A 21,190-nucleotide genomic window follows, 5' to 3' on the forward strand; every position below is an offset into this window, starting at 1 on the left:
CAGTGTAAAGAATATAAATAAGTGCATCTTACACACAACGCTATTTGTGGCCGCCCAGTAAACTAGTCTGGTGGCCGTGGTAATTTCAAGTTTCCTCATGTAATTCTGTTAGGACTAAATGAGGTACCGAACCATCAATTGCTGGAAATTCGATGGTGTACCTGTACTGCAAAGATTATGTTATTGTATATGTCCAGTATGTAGTATAACTACGCTGAATGGGGTTGGATACTTTTATGTAAAATGCTTTACAGACAAACTGTACATGGTAGCAAAAATCTAAATCACCATAATATACATAGACACTTATGCAAACCAATGGAATAATGATAAAAAAAATGAAGAAAAGTTAAAAGTAATGGCAAAAAATAAGAACAAGGTAAACAATATATACATTGGGATTGCTGGTCTTACTTTCTGTCTCGTCAAAATGGAACTGCTGGGCTAATCCTGCCATCGTTTCCTTAAAAGCACCATGCACCTATTCTAACATTGCTTTTTTTCACATAAGTACTCTTGCCAACTCCTGTCAACTCAAACATTTTTAAGTGTTATCATGACAGAGTCCAACAAATCTTTGTCCTCTAGTCCCTGGCATCACAGGGTGATAAGGAGCTCTGGGTTTCCACCTGATTCTACTGGCAATGAGAAGGAGGGCTCTGACAGCATTAGCACCAGCCCATTCCATGACCTTTCCTTCTCTCTTAGACATTCCTCTCCTCTCTTGAATATCATCTGTTTAGTACCTCTCCTAATATCTTCTCTCTGAGACAGTTTCTAATGGTGTTCTCACAAGTCTTTTTTTCATATTCAACTGTAATCTCCACTCATGATTCTGGTTCAGAGGTGGTGTTTGGGCTTGTTCCAACATCAACACACTTGTTGCATTCCTCAAAGACCTTGAATCCCCAAACTTTGATGTTATGTGGCTCAAGGTCTGTCTCCCAACTACCACATTTTTCCTCTGTTTTGCCTATTGCTCCCCTAATCCTACAAATTTTATATGTTTCTTTGACTCTCCAAACTCCTGACTTGAGACTACGGCATCCTCTCACCCACAAGCAAGATCTTCCACTTCATGGATTTCACCATTCACCATAGAGAATGGTTGATTTCCTTCCATATGGATGGTAGAGGGATTGAAACTCTCACATTCTCCATTATCAATGATTTAGAGCAAATTGTCTCCAACTCCGCCCATATTGCTGACTGCTGTCACCACTCTCCTGTTATTCTGGATCTATTTTTCACTTCCAGTCCTTCCAGCTATAGGTACACAATCTTGTCTCCAAATAGTTCATCTGATCACATTCTTTTTTTTTTTTTTTTTTTGCCGCTGTCTCCTGTGTTTGCGAGGTAGCGCAAGGAAACAGACGAAAGAAATGGCCCAACCCACCCCCATACACATGTATATACATACACGTCCACACACACAAATATACATACCTACACAGCTTTCCATGGTTTACCCCAGACACTTCACATGCCGATTCAATCCACTGACAGCACGTCAACCCCGGTATACCCTCCTTTCACCCTCCTGCATGTTCAGGCCCCGATCACACAAAATCTTTATCACTCCATCTTTCCACCTCCAATTTGGTCTCCCACTTCTCCTCGTTCCCTCCACCTCCGACACATATATCCTCTTGGTCAATCTTTCCTCACTCATTCTCTCCATGTGCCCAAACCATTTCAAAACGACCCCTCTTCTGCTCTCTCAACCACGCTCTTTTTATTTCCACACATCTCTCTTACCCTTACGTTACTTACTCGATCAAACCACCTCACACCACACATTGTCCTCAAACATCTCATTTCCAGCACATCCACCCTCCTGCGCACAACTCTATCCATAGCCCACACCTCGCAACCATACAACATTGTTGGAACCACTATTCCTTCAAACATACCCATTTTTGCTTTCCGAGATAATGTTCTCGACTTCCACACATTCTTCAAGGCTCCCAGGATTTTCGCCCCCTTCCCCACCCTATGATCCACTTCCGCTTCCATGGTTCCATCCGCTGCCAGATCCACTCCCAGATATCTAAAACACTTTACTTCCTCCAGTTTTTCTCCATTCAAACTTACCTCCCAATTGACTTGACCCTCAACCCTACTGTACCTAATAACCTTGCTCTTATTCACATTTACTCTTAACTTTCTTCTTTCACACACTTTACCAAACTCAGTCACCAGCTTCTGCAGTTTCTTACATGAATCAGCCACCAGCGATGTATCATCAGCGAACAACAACTGACTCACTTCCCAAGCTCTCTCATCCACAACAGACTTCACACTTGCCCCTCTTTCCAAAACTCTTGCATTCACCTCCCTAACAACCCCATCCATAAACAAATTAAACAACCATGGAGACATCACACACCCGTGCCGCAAACCTACATTCACTGAGAACCAATCACTTTCCTCTCTTCCTACACGTACACATGCCTTACATCCTCGATAAAAACTTTTCACTGCTTCTAACAACTTGCCTCCCACACCATATATTCTTAATACCTTCCACAGAGCATCTCTATGAACTCTATCATATGCCTTCTCCAGATCCATAAATGCTACATACAAATCCATTTGCTTTTCTAAGTATTTCTCACATACATTCTTCAAAGCAAACACCTGATCCACACATCCTCTACCACTTCTGAAACCACACTGCTCTTCCCCAATCTGATGCTCTGTACATGCCTTCACCCTCTCAATCAATACCCTCCCATATAATTTACCAGGAAAACTCAACAAACTTATACCTCTGTAGTTTGAGCACTCACTCTTATCCCCTTTGCCTTTGTACAATGGCACTATGCACGCATTTCGCCAATCCTCAGTCACCTCACCATGAGTCATACATATATTAAATAACCTTACCAACCAGTCAGTAATACAGTCACCCCCTTTTTTTAATAAATTCCACTGCAATACCATCCAAACCTGCTGCCTTGCCGGCTTTCATCTTCCGCAAAGCTTTTACTACCTCTTCTCTGTTTACCAAATCATTTTCCCTAACCCTCTCACTTTGCACACCACCTCGACCAAAACACCCTATATCTGCCACTCTATCATCAAACACATTCAACAAACCTTCAAAATACTCACTCCATCTCTTTCTGACATCACCACTACTTGTTATCACCTCCCCATTTGCGCCCTTCACTGAAGTTCCCATTTGCTCCCTTGTCTTATGCACTTTATTTACCTCCTTCCAGAACATCTTTTTATTCTCCCTAAAATTTAATGATACTCTCTCACCCCAACTCTCATTTGCCCTCTTTTTTACCTCTTGCACCTTTCTCTTGACCTCCTGTCTCTTTCTTTTATACGTCTCCCACTCAATTGCATTTTTTCCCTGCAAAAATCTTTCACTAATAATCTTACTTCTTCATCCCACCACTCACTACCCTTTCTAATCAACCCACCTCCCACTCTTCTCATGCCACAAGCATCTTTTGCGCAATCCATCACTGATTCCCTAAATACATCCCATTCCTCCCCCACTCCCCTTACTTCCATTGTTCTCACCTTATTCCATTCTGTACTCAGTCTCTCCTGGTACTTCCTCACACAAGTCTCCTTCCCAAGCTCACTTACTCTCACCACCCTCTTCACCCCAACATTCACTCTTCTTTTCTGAAAACCCATACAAATCTTCACCTTACCCTCCACAAGATAATGATCAGACATCCCTCCAGTTGCACCTCTCAGCACATTAACATCCAAAAGTCTCTCTTTCGCGCGCCTGTCAATTAACATATAATCCAATAACGCTCTCTGGCCATCTCTCCTACTTACATACGTATACTTATGTATATCTCGCTTTTTAAACCAGGTAATCCCAATCACCAGTCCTTTTTCGGCACATAGATCTACAAGCTCTTCACCATTTCCATTTACAACACTGAACACCCCATGTATACCAATTATTCCCTCAACTGCCACATTACTCACCTTTGCATTCAAATCACCCATCACTATAACCCAGTCTCGTGCATCAAAACCACTAACACACTCATTCAGCTGCTCCCAAAACATTTGCCTCTCATGGTCTTTCTTCTCATGCCCTGGTGCATATGCACCAATAATCACCCATCTCTCTCCATCAACTTTCAGTTTTACCCATATTAATCGAGAATTTACTTTCTTACATTCTATCACATACTCCCACAACTCCTGTTTCAGGAGTACTGCTACTCCTTCCCTTGCTCTTGTCCTCTCACTAACCCCTGACTTTACTCCCAAGACATTCCCAAACCACTCTTCCCCTTTACCCTTGAGCTTCGTTTCACTCAGAGCCAAAACATCCAGGTTCCTTTCCTCAAACGTACTACCTATCTCTCCTTTTTTCACATCTTGGTTACATCCACACACATTTAGACACCCCAGTCTGAGCCTTCGAGGAGGATGAGCACTCCCCGCGTGACTCCTTCTGTTTCCCATTTTAGAAAGTTAAAAAATACAAGGAGGGGAGGATTTCTGGCTCCCCGCTCCCGTCCCCTCTAGTCGCCTTCTACGACACGCGAGGAATGCAAGGGAAGTATTCTTTCACCCCTATCCCCAGGGATAATATACATATATATGCATACATATACACATATATATATATATATTTACACATACCCATGCACATATACACACATACACACATATATACATATGAAAAATGTAAGAAATAATTTAGAAAACTGAAACTTCTAGCTTGAAATGAAATGAAAAAAAAATGAATGTCACATCATAGTTCAACCTCTGGCTATGGAAAAGGGAAATGTATAATTTATTTACACAAACATCAATAGTAGTTTTCATCAATTTAACCACTGTATCATACTGTCTGGTCCACTTCTCTTATCATGAAACAGGAATATTGGCTTACGATGTTTCTCAATTTTCTTCATTACACAAAAGTACAACCATATCTTGGATACATGAGGGTAGGTAGTTGGTCATCCGCCATAATAAAGCCTTGACAGACCAAAAATTTATCTGGACCTCAACTTTTCCAGTACATTTATGAAAAACACCTTTTTGCTTTCCATCTCTATCACTTTGAAAAAAAAGAATAAGCTTCAATGTCTAAGCTACATTTTTTCCAATTTCATTATTTTCTTGTCAGAGCACCATGTATGAAAACTATCACTCCAGTAACACATCTATAAACATTTACTTCCCCTTTAAAAAAGTTCTGGGGAAGTCTGTCTCGATACACTGCGGGACACTGTACCACCTGGCGAGCTTTGTGTTGCAATGGTTCTTGATTCACAAATGTAGTAGCATCACTGGTGGGCGGAAGAACATTCTTGTAACCAAAGCGAGGATCACAGTCCGTGCAACTCCATTATGATGGTTCTTCTCATGACGCGACGCTTAAGCTGAACCTACAAAGGCACGACTCAAAGTTCAAGTGCGTCGTGAGCGATGGACCATTTCACGTTCATTTTCAGCTTTGCTTTTCGGATGCACACACAAAGGGTAGACTGCTTGCTGTCTTGAAGCGAGGACATTTTAGTGGCACTTCCCCCTCCAGCAGCCCCTTCTAAGTATAAATACTGGCACCTCAGGAAAGCTGACTGGAATAACTTATGTAACTTCTCTTCAGACTTTCCTTGAGTAAATTACTGTCTCTTATGTGGTGATACTTCTGTTTCTGCCAAATGCATAGCAGAGGTTATTCTTGCATTACTCATTACTGAAAGCATTTTATGCCCACTTCCTCCAAGATGACCATTCATCCCGTCCATGGGTAAACTATTCCTGTTCTGAGGCCATTCAGGCAAGGGATTAGGCATATCAGGCTTGGAAAACTTCTTGCCTTCCTCTAATTCTCATTCGGCTTTTAACATATCTATAATCATTATGGAAAACTTGCCTTCCTCTAATTCTCATTCGGCTTTTAACATATCTATAATCATTATGGAAAACTTGCCTTCCTCTAATTCTCATTCGGCTTTTAACATATCTATAATCATTCCAAGTATGTTATCTTTGAGGCAAAGCATTCCTTTAGTCAAAGGAAGTGCAATAAGCTCTACTTTTCATCAGTTGATAGGTATTTCTGGTCTTTAGCTAAGGGCATCTCTAACAACTTTTGTTGATCTACCTTTTCTTCACTTTTCTGTTCTGATAGTACTATAGCTGTATCTACAGTAGACAAAGCAACCCTTTTTGGTTCTCATTTCTCCTATCACTCCACTAACTCCTCTAATTCCTTCACCCCCTGATGCTACTTTTACTCATCCTATGCCTCTCCCCATGATCTCTTTTCAGACCCTTAAAAGTGCTTCTCTCACTGGATACAAGCAAGGCTTATGTTCCTGTTGGCATCCATCCCTGTGTACTGATAGAGTGTGCATCTAAACTTGCACCTGTGCTTGCTTGCTAGTTCCATCTCTTTTTAAAAATCAAAACTTTTCCTTCTCCTTGGAAGCATGCATTGATACATCCCATCCCTGAAAAGGATGACCATTCTGATCCCTCAAATTATCATCCTATTGCTTTGAAATCTACCATCTCCAGAGTCTCTGAATCCCTCCTCAGCTCCTGTATCCTTTTTAGACACCTTGAAACTCACAATCTTCTCTCTGACCACCATATGGCTTCCATAAGGCAGACCCATTGGTGATATTCTTTCCTATCTTACTAATGTCTGGTCATCATCCCTAAAAGATTTTGAGGAGTCTTGTGTTGTTGCCCTTGACATATCCAAAGCCTTTGTCAGGGTATGGCATTGGAGTCTCATCTCTGTGCTCTCCTTTTTTTTTGGCTTCCCTTCCTCTTTTTGTTCCTTCATATCTAGCTTCCTCTCTGGCATATCTATCTCTATGGTTGTTGATGGATCAGCCTCCCCACCTTTCTCCATGAACAGAAGTGTCCCTTCAGGTTTTGTCTTGTCCCATACGCTTTTTCTCCTTGACGATTTTCTCTTCTCTACAAAGAATCAAATGCAGTCATATGCTGACAACTCAACGCTGTATTTATCCACATCCTTCAATTCTGCTTCTTGTCCCATTCAAATTGCATCTTGTCTTGACACAGCTTCCTTAGTAAACTCAGACTTGGACAGGATATCTAAGTGAGATAGACAAAATCTTGTTTAATTTAATGCCTCCATGACCCAGTTTCTACCCACCTCTCTTATGGAAACTCCTCACAACTCTCATTTGATGGTTTTGTAATTCCAACTCCTGACTCACTGGCCATACTTGGCATTACTATCTCATCCACTCTTTCTTGGAAACCCTACTTTATGGGAATAGCTAAGTCTGTCTCTAAGAAATTGGGAATCCACTTAAGATATCAAAACCTATTTTCTTCTGAACAGTTGCTCTTGTTATTCAAAGGATTGATTCTTCCTTGTATGGAGTGCTGCTCTCACATATGGGGTGGTTCTAGCTCTGCATCCTTATTTGATAGAGTTGAGATGAAAGCAGTCCAATTTACGAACTGTCCCAGGCTATCTTTCACTAACTTTCCAACTTGACCCTCTTGCCCTATGCTGCAATGTTGGTTCACTTTTTCCTCTTTTATATGTATTGCTTTGGTTTTTGCTTCTGAGAGCTGGCTGCTGGTGTACCTTCACCTTTAGCTAGTCCACGCAATACTCAGCAAGCTCCTGCGTCATGTGAGTACTTTGTAGCCTTGGCAACTCTAGGATGGCCTGTTTGGTGGCCTGTTTTGGTAACTATTTTTTTCCCTACACTTTGAAGCTTTGGAATTCACTATCTTCCCATGTCTTTCCCAATAGCTATGCTCTAGCTCATTTTAAAAGACAGGTTTTTCACTCCCTCCAAAATTCATAAATGATTTCCCTTGTCTTTTCTTTTTCCTTTTCATAATTTTCTCTGTATGTCAATTAAGGCCAGACCTTAATGTAGACATCCATGACTGAGCCTTTCACACACACACGCAGACACACACACACACACACACACACACACACACACACACACACACACACACACACACACACACACATATATATTTTTTTCATACATTGTCATTTCTCGAATTAGAGGCAAGTGTTTTTGGAGCAGCTGAGTGAGTGTTAGTAGCATTGGCACACGGGATCAGGTAATAGTGGTGGGTGATTTGAGTGTGAAGGTAAGTAATGTGGCTGTTGAGGGTATAATTGGTCTACATGGGGTGTTCAGTGTTGTAAATGGAAATGGCGAAGAGCCTATAGATTTATTTGCCGAAAAAGGACTTGTGATTGGGAATACCTGGTTTAAAGAGAGAGATATACATAAGTATACATATGTAAGTATGAAGTCTGTTAGGGATGAGAGAGCTTGGGAAGTGAGTCAGTTGTTGTTCGCTGATGATACAGCGCTGGTGGCTGATTCATGTGAGAAACTGCAGAAGCTGGTGACTGAGTTTGGTAAAGTGTGTGAAAGAAGAAAGTTAAGAGTAAATGTGAATAAGAGCAAGGTTATTAGGTACAGTAGGGTTGAGGGTCAAGTCAATTGGGAGGTAAGTTTGAATGGAGAAAAACTGGAGGAAGTAAAGTGTTTTAGATATCTGGGAGTGGATCTGGCAGCGGATGGAACCATGGAAGTGGAAGTGGATCATAGGGTGGGGGAGGGGGCGAAAATCCTGGGAGCCTTGAAGAATGTGTGGAAGTCGAGAACATTATCTCGGAAAGCAAAACTGGGTATGTTTGAAGGAATAGTGGTTCCAACAATGTTGTATGGTTGCGAGGCGTGGGCTATGGATAGAGTTGTGCGCAGGAGGATGGATGTGCTGGAAATGAGATGTTTGAGGACAATGTGTGGTGTGAGGTGGTTTGATCGAGTGAGTAACGTAAGGGTAAGAGAGATGTGTGGAAATAAAAAGAGCGTGGTTGAGAGAGCAGAAGAGGGTGTTTTGAAATGGTTTGGGCACATGGAGAGAATGAGTGAGGAAAGATTGACCAAGAGGATATATGTGTCGGAGGTGGAGGGAACGAGGAGAAGTGGGAGACCAAATTGGAGGTGGAAAGATGGAGTGAAAAAGATTTTGTGTGATCGGGGCCTGAACATGCAGGAGGGTGAAAGGAGGGCAAGGAATAGAGTGAATTGGATCGATGTGGTATACCGGGGTTGACGTGCTGTCAGTGGATTGAATCAGGGCATGTGAAGCGTCTGGGGTAAACCATGGAAAGCTGTGTAGGTATGTATATTTGCGTGTGTGGACGTATGTATATACATGTGTATGTGGGGGGGTTGGGCCATTTCTTTCGTCTGTTTCCTTGTGCTACCTCGCAAACGCGGGAGACAGCAAAAAAAAAAAAACATATGGCAGTAGGAGAGATGGCCAGAGAGCGTTACTGGATTATATGTTAATTGATAGGCATGCAAAAGAGAGACTTTTGGATGTTAATGTGCTGAGAGGTGCAACTGGAGGGATGTCTGATCATTATCTTGTGGAGGCAAAGGTGAAGATTTGTAGAGGTTTTCAGAAAAGAAGAGAGAATGTTAGGGTGAAGAGAGTGGTGAGAGTAAGTGAGCTTGGGAAGGAGACTTGCGTGAGGAAGTTTCAGGAGAGACTGAGGGCAGAATGGATAATAAGTATATTTTTCTTTTTTTTTTTTATACTATTCGCCATTTCCCGCCTCAGCGAGGTAGCGTTAAGAACAGAGGACTGGGCCTCTGAGGGAATATCCTCACCCGGCCCCCTTCTCTGTTCCTTCCTTTGGGAAAAAAAAAGAAAAAAAAGATGAGAGGGGAAGATTTCCAGCCCCCCGCTCCCTCCCCTTTTAGTCGCCTTCTACGACACGCAGGGAATACGTGGGAAGTATTCTTTCTCCCCTATCCCCAGGGATAAATAAGTATATAAATGAATAAATAATAATGATAATAATAATGATGATGGTGATAATAATGATATTACCGTATTTGTCACGATTAGTATTCAAACTGCCCTACGTATCAGAACATCTTTCCTTTTAGCAAAATGTTGTATTTTATTCATTATAAGAATTTCACTCTGTGAAGCACACTTTGATTGATTGATTGGAACGAGAGTGTCATAGTTTGGAATGTTTGTCTTCAGAGAGAGAGAGAGAGAGAGAGAGGGAATTAGAATATGTACGTGATTGTGTTTTGTACGATTACTAATTTTTCATATTTTGATATATAACCTTTTTTTCTGAGGGATATTCTCATATATATATATTTCATCTCATTAGATTAGAAATTGATTTATTCAGTTAATGTAATTTCATGCCTCAGATCTTTACTCACAGCACTGACCTATTCAAAGTATACCTTTGTCAGTTGTATTATGTTTTGTCTCAGGACCTATTATATGATGATTCAATCTCTCAACTTAGTATCTTACTACAGGTTATGGAATTTCCAACGTACATAAAAAAAGACTCCTCCCTTAGCCACAAAAAACCTGGTAGACGTTCACAACCAAGGTCATCTGAAGATGAAGGTGGTATACCCTGTGAAGAATGTGGCAAAGAATTCAGGTATGTAGTTACATAAGTGTGTTTTTAAAATACCTTCAGGATGAAGCAAAGTTTTTCAGCCAATACTAACTTATCCCTCACATGTGTAGTTGTTGAAGCCGTATCTGTCTTGAAAGATGGTTTGACAAAGCATTTCTGAACATTACTGTAATCACCCTCAAAAATTATACCTCTACCCAGTGCATAGTGCCATCCAACTGTATTGCTCAACCTCAGCCACCTATGTAATCAGTTTTATTATTGTCAAGCAGGGTAAAATGGGCTTTGCTTCAGAGAAGGCTAAATTGGTTCATGAATAGATTTGCCAACTTTGAGAGTTAGCTTCTGTTTTATGAATCTACAGATATTCTTTTTTGTGAATACCAGTACAGTATATAGAGTGATGATATGCATATTTCACTCAGGAAGGTGGATCCTAAGACCTGCCATTTTGATTTTAAGGTTGAATGTTTGTATTTGAATTGGAGGTGCATGTTATCAAGGAAGCATGGTGCAAGTGTTACATTATCTCTCTGGGTCTTATGATTCAGATCAGTGAGTGATAGTCTTACTGTGGATCAGTTACTACATGCTAGCGAGTTGTGTTGATACCATAAGACCCTTCATTTTTTTCGAAGTGAAATTCATGTGCTTTCACTCTAAAAGTGGCATGGTTTACTGGTCATTTGTTTTAGAGGTTTACTGAAAACAATGATATTCTCTGTGATCTACTAGATAATTTGTGATCCATTTACCCACTGAGCACTTTGAGACATGAGTACAGAGAGACATATAACAGATAAAGCAGCTCAGTGCATGCTTATGTTACTTTTCATATACAATGTCTTCACAAAAACTCTCCCTTTAAACTCAGTTCTGCTTTAAAAGACTATTACTTAAGGAGTCACCTCCTTTTTTCAACAAGGTCTAGTCTATATTCCTCAGTTCTCAATCTTGCTTGCAGAGAAAAGGTTAAATACACACTCTAGGACCAAGAGCCTCTTTCTATTCCAGATAAGCCATAGGATTATTTTCTGTCTCAAGCTGTGGAGAAATCCTTGTCTGGTGCTTCAAAGCAAGAGTCTCCATGTTCAAAATATGTTTTTGATACCAGGCCTTCCTGGAGATGAATTGAACCTCCACATTAAGAATTCTTAAGCTTCAGCTGCTAGTCTCAGCTTACATTTTATGAACACCAATTATTATTCATTGACTCATCAGTTAAACATCAGCTCTAAGGGAGCTTAGTTTCAGTTAATACCAGGGATTTTGCATGCATAGTGCCATTGTACAAAGGCAAAGGGGATAAAGGTGAGTGTTCAAACTACAGAGGCATAAGTTTGTTGAATATTCTTGGGAAATTATATGAGAGGTTATTGATTGAGAGGGTGAAGGCATGTACAAAGCATCAGTGTGGGGAAGAGCAGTATGGTGTCAGAAGTGGTAAAGGATGTGCGGATCAGGTGTTTGCCTAGAAGAATATACGTGAGAAGTACTTCGAAAAGCAAATGGATTTGTATGTAGCATTTATGGATCTGGAGAAGACATATGATAGGGTTGATAGAGATGCTTTGTGGAAGGTTTTACGTATATCATATGGGAGGTAAGTTGCTATAAGCAGTGAAAAGTGTTTATCGAGGATATAAGACATGTGTATGAGTAGGAAGAGAGAAGAGTGATTGGTTCTCAGTGAATGTCGGTTTGTGGCAGGGGTGGTTAGGGAGGTAAAGGCAAAAGTTTTGGAGAGAGGGGCAAGTATGCAGACTGTTGTGGATTAGAGGGCTTGGGAAGTGAGTCATTGTTGTTCTCTGCTGATACAGCCCCAGTGGCTGATTCATGTGAGAAACTGTAGTGGTTGGTGACTGAGTTTGGAAAAGTGTGTGAAAGGAGAAAGTTGAGATTAAATGTGAATAAGAGCAAGGTTATTAGGTTCAGTAAGGTTGAGTGACAAGTTGATTGGGATTTAAGTGTGAATGGAGAAAAAATTGAGGAAGTGAAGTGTTTTAGGTATCTGGGAGTAGACCTTGCAGCAGATAGCAGCAGATGGAACCATTGGAAGTGGAAGTGAGTCACAAGTTGGGGAAGGGGGCGAAGGTTCTGGGAGCGAAGAATAATGTGTGGAAGGAGAGAACTTTATCTCGGAGAGCAAAAATGAGTATGTTTGAAGGAATAGTAGTTCCAACAATGTTATATGGTTGCAAGGCATGGGCTATAGATAGGGTTGTATGAAAGAGGGTGGATGTGTTGGAATTGAAATGTTTGAGGAAAATATATGGTGTGAGGTGGTTTGATTGAGTAAGTAATGAAAGAGTAAGAGAGATGAGTGGGAATAAAAAGAGTATGGTTGAGAGAGCAGAAGAGGGTGTGCTGAAATGGTTTGGACATATAGAGAGAATGAGTGAGGAAAGATTGACAAAGAGGATATATGTGTCACAGGTGGAGAGAACAAGGAGAAGGAGACTAAACTGGAGGTGGAAGGATGGAGTGAAAAAGATTTTGAGTGACTGGGGCCTGAACATACATGAGTAAACCAGGAGGGTGAAAGGTGTGCGAGGAATAGATTTTGAATTGGAACGATGTGGTATATCGGGGTCGACATGCTGTCAGTGGATTGAACCAGGGCATGTGAAGCGTCTGGGGTAAACAATGGAAAGGCCTGTAGGGCCTGGATGTGGAAAGGGAGCTGTGGTTTCAGTGCATTACACATGACAGCTGGAGACTGACTGAGTGCAAATGAATGTGGCTTTTTTTTTTGTCTTTTCCTTGTGCTACCTCGCTGGAGGGGGGTGGGGATGCTATTTTGTGTGGCAGGGTGGTGACGGGAATGGTTGAAGGCAGCAAGTGTGAATATGTGCATGTGTATATATGTATATGTCTATGTATGTATATGTATGTATACATTGAATTGTATATGTATGTATATGTGCATGTATGGGCATTTATGTATACATATGTGTATTTGGGTGGGTTGGGCCCATTTCTCGTCAGTTTCCTTGTGCTACCTCGCTGATGCGGGAGTCGGCAAGTGAATATAATTGATAGAAAAATAGATATATATGTGGATGGAGTGATAAGAGATGAAAGCAAAACTAGGGAAAAGTAGTGCAGAGATGGAGTTTGGTGGTTAGATATAGTGGTTCGTGGCATGCCTGTTTGCCAATGATACTGTGTGTTGTTTGCAGAGATTGAACTGGAGTTGCAGAAGGTTCTTTGTGTGTTTTATGATGTTTGTAAGCTTAGACAGTAGAAGATAAGTGCAATTAAAATTAAAGCAGTGGTGTTTGAAAGGAAACAGACCGAATGTATAGGTTTTAAAAACCATATAGAGTGAAATATGAGTGTTAAAATTTTTTTCAAATTTTTTTTGAATATGTGGGTAGAAAGATCAGAAGAAGTGAGAGAATTTAAGTACTTAAGAGCTGTCTTAGGTAAGTTTGGTGATATTGAAGTTGAGATAAAGGAGAGAGCATCACAGGTTAGAAGAGTCATTAGGTCCCTTGATAGAATTATGAAGAGTAGAGGTGTAAGTATGGAAGTGAAGAGAGGATTATAGCAGTCATCCCAATCCTGATCTGTGTAGCTGAAACATGGACAGTTGAATGAGTCACAGAGGTCAAGAATTCAGGCTGTGGAAATGAGCTGTTTGAGATCATGTGGTATGACTAGATGGAATGAAGAAAGAAATGAAGGGGTGTATGAGAGATATGGTATGGCAGGGAGTGCAAAGGGAATTCATTTTGGTGTGGTAAAGTGGGTGAAATGTAATACTTTGAGGTGGTTTAGGCATGTGGTTTTTACAAGGAGAGTGTATGTTAATACAATTAAAGGGATTGATGTGAGAGTAAGACCACCTGTAACACGGGCAGGTAGGGTGTAAGAATACTGTCGGGAGAGAAATGGTGGAAGAATGCTTGGAATGGTGTATGTGAGGGAGGAATGTATGGACAGGGATAAATGGAGACTCTTTTGCCATGGTCACCCCTTGATGGTAGTTCCAGGAGGGAACAGGCATCAGAGATATAGAGAGATAGATAGCTTCTAAATAGCCAAAAGCCTTTATTATATTTGGTGACTGTTTTTTTAATATACTTTATAATGGTATGACTCATTTTCTGACTTTATTTTCTCTCTCTGATCATGATGTCCTTAGTGACATGTAGAAATTCTTTTGCATATGTGTAGTTACTAATATGTATGTGTACTGTACAGAGAGGGAGTTTTAAATTCGTTTAGGCTCCATGTCTTAAGAATTTTTGCTATTCACAACTTTCTGAATTTCTGTATGCTCTCTTGATTTATCATGTCTTCTGTTTTTGTATTCCATTCACAATTCTTCACAATTTTTTATCAGATTTTTTCTTACTTTCATGTAATCTTTTCAAGTTGATCTAGTCCTACATCTCTTGAAGAACTGTTCACTTTCTACATCATCATCGTGTTTTAAAATTTAATCCTTTTGTTTTCTCCCTTTCAAGATGAGTAAATTTAAGGCCACTGACCTTTCCCTATAACTCAACTTTTCTTGTTTCTGGTACCATCTTTGTTGTTCTTCTCTGGAGCCTTGCAGACCACACTCTTCAAGGAGACTGGTCTCCGTTCTTTAGAAAGTTATGATTTTTGCCCTTTGCCATTCCCCATTAACATCTTGAAGAGTATTTCAAGAGGTTTGTCTAGTGTATCTGCTCACATCTTCAGCACATTATGGTGAGCTACACCAGACCATGAGCTTTTTATTGGTATTTTTTTTATATATATTTTCTGGATATATCAAAGCTTTTCTGAACCTCTTCCCCATTCCATCTCACTAGTGTTGGGTTTATAATTTCTTCCATTGTGAAAACACTTGAGAACTTGTTTTCTTTTCCTCACGTACCCTTACAACATCCTCTACAGTTTTTCCCTCTGTATTCCTTAGCCTGATTAGTTGCTCTTTAACTGACAATTTGCTCTTGATGAATTTATAGAAAACTCTTGATTTTCTTGTGCCCATATGTATCCTTGGCAGTGATGGCTAGCCTGTGGAAAAATTTTTGAGCTAGAACTGATACTTTTTTGGGGTTTCTTAATTTTTCACATGATGAGGTCCAGCTGTTTCTACTGTGGATATGAATGTAAAACCTGTATCGTTTAAGCCTCCTCTTTCTTTATGAAAAATCAGTCTCTTCAATTAAGAGGAAATTCTTTACCTTTTTGCAAACCTATATTATCCTTCTGTCTCTCCTGGACATAGTTGCAAGCCACTGCTGAACTAATTAGAATGTCCTCTCATTTCCTCATTGTTATTTCTCTAGATTCTGTTACTTACTCTAAATATCTCTGTATCCTAATTTGTGTGATCCCAGGTTTCCAGAACTATTTGTCTCTGGTCCCAAATCATTGAGTGGATCTTGTACATACATCCATTGTAGTATTACTCTATCTTCCGTTTCTTCCACACTTATATAAGCTCTTACCTTTTCACCTCCCACTCTTGTTGATTTGTCATTTCTCAAACTGATGTGTCATATGAGATCAAGGTCTCCATTCATATCTCTTTTATTCACAAAATGCCTCCATTGCATTCAGTCCCAGTTATTCCTTGAGCGTCTCCTGAATTTATGTTGTTATTCAACACATTTGCTTCTAGTTATCATTTAAAAGATGGCTACACTGACCTTTGATATACAGTTTGTCAGGTTATTCATATTTCAATTTACATGGTAATTTCTCTTTAGTACCCCTGCACTGTTGTGTGTAATATCAGTGGTCTTTTTCTGATCTAGTGTGGGTTTTGTTTAACTTTCCCTAATGGTAGGTCTTTTTGTTTTATAGTTCATCCCTGTTTGTTTCATTCTTTGTACCTGTTTATATCTCTGTTGCCTGTTCCCTCCATAACTATTGAACTCTATTGCTGCTGCTTAAACTTTAGTGCCTCATCCTTAACAGGCCACTGGCATATAGCAACTCTAGTGCCATGTTTGCTGAGGCTCCCCTCTAATGTGTTTACATAATGTTCCAACCTACTGCATATATGTAATACTCCTACCTAATGTTCCTACCTGCTACTTCTACTTAATGTGTCAACGTAATGCTCTTGCCTAAATGTTTTTACCTACTACTTCTGTCTATTGCTTCCACCATTTTGCCAAAAGGCTGAGCTAGAGCATAGTGCTCACTGCAGGAAAACCTAGAACTACATAGAATGAGCTGTGTGAGTTAACTCCTGTCAGGTGTTAAGGGGAGATGGTATGTTTGTAGACTGTATGTCAATAGTCAGCGTGTGGGAGAAGCAGAAAGGAAAGACGGCTACTTGGGTCAGAGGAGTGCAAATAATGTGTGACAAGGGGAGATGGTATGTTTGTGGACAGAATGTCAATAGTCTACGTATGGGAGTAGCAGAAAGAAAAAAACAGCTACCTGGGTCAGAGGAGTTCAACTACTGTAGTGTTTGCCCACTACTCAGCTGTCACTAACCTTCCTGGTACCCAAGTGGGTAATACTAGTAATATACTCCCCTGGGTGGTGACTGCCTGCCAACTACTACCTACTAACTACCAACTACTTACATATATGTCTTTTATTTTATTGCTGCATTAAAAGGAAAGTGATAAAGGAAAAGTGAATGAATCAAAATGCCTTTTTCTTTCTTAGATCTGTCACAACTCTGCGCGTACACATGAAATCTCATTTAGAAGTAAAGGACATTCCATGTCCATATTGTGATGAGACCTTCCCTCAGCGTCATGTCCTACACCAGCACCTAGTTAATGACCATGAGGAATCAAGCAGCCTTACTTGTCCTGTGTGTCAGAAGGTAATGTGTTTCTCTTTTTACATGACTGTAGGTATTAATCTTTTGAGTAATTCCTGTTAAGTATAGGATTAGGCATCCTGATCATTTGGTTGTAATAGAAAATCAGAAGTAAGCTTTATTGCAGCAAAACCAGCACAGATATTCTTGAAATTTATGAAATGCTCATATGTATATTAAACACATATAGTACAGTACTTAAGCATTGTCTTAGATTAAATTCAGAGTATGAAGTTAATTTGAATTGGCTAAGAAAAAGACAGCCCTTGAAGCTGCCTCAGTAAACTTCTAACTCATGAGTGAAAGCCAGTCACAGAACCATTTTTATTACTTTATTTGCTTCATGAATTTTATTTAACAATTATTGGTGATAATATCATTGTTTTGTTTCCCCAGTACCTCGTATATATATCTTTAGAAGGATTATCTCAGGGCTTATTGATTTTGTATCTCCAAATCTGGTAAAGGATCATAACCATATTGATAATGAGTATCATTGTTGCATTGGGTTGAATGGTTGACAGTGCTACTCTAGTGACCAGGAGATACAACTTCCACTGATATATTGCTTTAGGGCTTAAACCTTATCACCCTTAAGCATGTGGCACTGGGCTGTTCTGTACTTTGTGAAGCATTTTACCAATGAAGATTTTTTGGCTTAATTTAACATCAACCAGAATTTAAATAGTTTGGTACATAATGACTTACAAAAGGATGTGCTAATTTTAGATTTAGCATTACTGGAGTATTAGGATTATAATGTAATATGTCTAGCATTTTCAGTGAAAGATAAGTGGAAAATGATTCTAGAGTATTCAGTGAATTATGTTTATGATTTTGTTGTTCTTTAGAAGTCCCTTATATGCCAGCATTATTTCTTCGTAGGTGTTTACAAGAACAGATTCCTTGAAGTCACACATGGTTCGAATGCATGAGGAAGATGGTGGACTTAATTGTTACATATGTGGCAAGAACTTTCCAAGCCAGGGTCAACTTGAGATGCATGTAAGAGTTCACACTGGTGAACGACCTTTCAAATGCAATTACTGTAATAAAGGCTTTGTCCAGAAGGTACACTTACGGACACATCTGCGAACAATGCACAACATGCAAGAGATTCAGAACACACCTTGCCGAATATGTAATGCAATGTTAGATGGCAGGGCAGGCCTCAGGGAACATTACAGTACTATTCATGGTCTTACAAATAACCAGTACAAGTCAAGAGTTGCTAAACTAAGAAAGGAAGGCAAAATACCGGAACTACCTCCTCCTGTTGTGAAAGAGGTAGATCCATCTCTAAACTATTATAAAGTAAATGTAACAGAGGTGATATCACAACCTAATACTTCTGCTCCAGTAACTACTAGTAAGACCTACACCCGAAAAGGTACAGGGAAACTACGGGAGATTCGTAAAGCGGTTTCATCTGTGGCAAGAAGTGTCAATAGTAGTACAACCACGGCACAGACAGCCTTTGAAACCATGGGAATTAAAGTGGAGGAAGAAACGCCAAGGCGGAGAGACCAAGAGGAACTTAGTATTGTGGAGTCTGCATTTAAGGTGAGAGAAGGTTTATGTTTGGTTAATCAAAAGCTTGTAATAATCTAGTCGTATAGTTTAATTTCAGAATCAAAGTGAATCATACAGCTATTTCCTTGGAAAAAAGAATATTATAAGATGCATGGTATACAGTTGTTATATAAAGTAACTAGAGTAATTATGTATGTTGAACTGAGATGGATAACATCTCTCTCCTAGAGGTGTATTCACCTCCCTGAATGAACATACACACACATATATTTTCATCATACATATTCGCCATTACCTTCATTAGCAAGGTAGCATTAAGAACAGGTGACTGAGCCTTTGAGGGAATATCCTCACTTGGCCCCATTCTGTTTCTTCTTTTGGAAAATTTAAAACAGGAGGGGAGGATTTCCAGTCACACACACACACACACACACACACACACACACACACACACACACACACACACACCCCGCTTCCTCCCTTTTTAGTCACCTTCTATGACATGCGGGGAAAATTTGGGAAGTATTATTTCTCCTCAATCCCAAGGTTTGTGGCAGGGGTGCATGATGTCTCCATGGTTGTTTGATTTGTTTTTATGAATGGGGTGGTTAGAAAGGTGAATACAAGAGTTTTGAAGAGAAAGGGAAATATGCAGTCTGTTGTGGATGAGAGTTAATTGGGAGGTAAGTATGAATCATGGAGAAAAACTGGGGGAAGTGAAGTGTTATAGATATCTGGGAGTGGACTTAGTGGAGGATGGAACCATGAAAGTGGAAGTGAGTCACAGGGTGGGGGAGGGGGCGATGGTTCTGGGAGCGTTGAAGAATGTGTGGAAGACGAGAATGATATTTTGGAGAGCAAAAATGGGTATGTTTGAAGGAATGGTGATTCCAACAATGTTATATGGTTGTGAGGCATGGGCTATAGATAGGGCTATGCAGAGGAGGGTAGATGTTTTGGAAATGAAATGTTTGAGGACAATATGTGGTGTGAGATGGTTTGATCGAGTAAGTAATGAAAGGGTAAGAGAGATGTGTTAATGAAAGTGTGGTTGAGTGAGCAGAAGAGGATGTGTTGAAATGGTTTGGACACAGGGAGAACATGTGTGAGGAAAGATTGACAAAGAGGACATATGTGTCAGAGGTGGAGGGAAGAAGGAGAAGCGGGAGACCAAATTGGAGGTGGAAGGATGGAGTAAAAAAGATTTTGAGCAATCAGGGCCTGAACATAAAGGAGGTGAAAGGCTTGCATGGAATAGAGTGAATTGGAATGATGTGGTATATCAGGGTCAACGTGCTGTCAGTGAATTGAACCAGGGCATGTGAAGTTTCTTGGGTAGACCAGGGAAAGGTCTATGGGGCCTGGATGTGAAAAGGAAGCTATGGTTTTGGTGCATTACTCATGACAGCTGGAGATCTGAGTGTGAATGAATGTGGCCTTTTTTTGTCTGTTCCTACTGCTGCCTCGCTGAAGGGGGGTAATGCTATTTCATGTGTGGCGGGGTGGTGATGGGAATAGATGCTTGTGGCATGAGAAGCATGGGAGGTGGGCAGATTAAAAAGGGTAGTGAGTGATGGGATAAAGTAAGAATATTAGTGAAAGAGGAGAGAGAGGCTTTTGGATAAGTTTAGCAGGGAAATAGTGCAAATTACTGGGAGATGTATAAAAGAAAGAGGCAGGAGGTCAAGAGAAAGGTGCAAGAGGTGAAAAAGAGGGCAAATGAGGGTTGGGGTGAGCGAGTATCATTAAATTTTAGGGAGAATAAAAAGATGTTTTGAAAGGAGGTAAATAAAGTGTGTAAGCCAAGGGAACAAATAGGAACATCAGTGAAGGGGGCTAATGGGGAGATGATAACAAGTAGTGGTGATGTGAGAAGGAGATGGAGTGAGTATTTTGAAGGTTTGTTGAATGTGTTTGATGATAAGAGTGGCAGTTATAGGTTGTGTTGCTCGAGGTGGTGTGCAAAGTGAGAGGGTTAGGGAGAATGATTTGGTAAAAACAGAGAAGAGGTAGTAAAAGCTTTGCGAAGATGAAAGCTGGCAAGGCAGCAGGTTTGGATGGTATTGCAGTGGAATTTATTGAAAAAGGGGGTGACTGTGTTGTTGACTGGCTGGCAAGGTTATTTAATGTATGTATGACTCATGGTGAGGTGCCTGAGGATTGTCGGAATGCTTGCATAGTGCCATTGTACAAAGGCATAGGGTATAAGAGTGAGTGCTGAAATTACAGAGTTATAAGTTTGTTGAGTATTCCTTTGAAATTATATGGGAGGGTATTGATTGATTGAGAGGGTGAAGGCATGTACAGAGCATCAGATTGGGGAAGAGCTGTGTGGTTTCAGAAGTGGTAGAGGATGTGTGGATCAGGTGTTTGCTTTGAAGAATGTATGTGAGAAATACTTAGAAAAGCAAATGGATTTGTAT

The 21,190-nt window shown here is 40.3% G+C and overlaps 1 protein-coding gene across 10 annotated transcripts in view; it reads left to right on the forward strand.

Moving 5' to 3' along the window:
- LOC139757869 (uncharacterized) overlaps window positions 1-21,190 on the forward strand; it is a 283,058-nt gene that overhangs the window by 241,332 nt on the left and 20,536 nt on the right. For all 10 annotated transcript variants that reach the window (XM_071678788.1, XM_071678787.1, XM_071678784.1 and 7 more), the window contains 3 exons: window positions 10,335-10,465; window positions 17,075-17,237; window positions 18,120-18,797. In XM_071678788.1, the coding sequence (XP_071534889.1) occupies window positions 10,335-10,465; window positions 17,075-17,237; window positions 18,120-18,797 (972 nt within the window). The remainder of the gene's footprint in view (window positions 1-10,334; window positions 10,466-17,074; window positions 17,238-18,119; window positions 18,798-21,190) is intronic.

This window comes from Panulirus ornatus, chromosome 28 (genome assembly GCF_036320965.1).
Source record: "Panulirus ornatus isolate Po-2019 chromosome 28, ASM3632096v1, whole genome shotgun sequence".
Taxonomy (NCBI): Eukaryota; Metazoa; Arthropoda; class Malacostraca; order Decapoda; family Palinuridae; genus Panulirus; species Panulirus ornatus.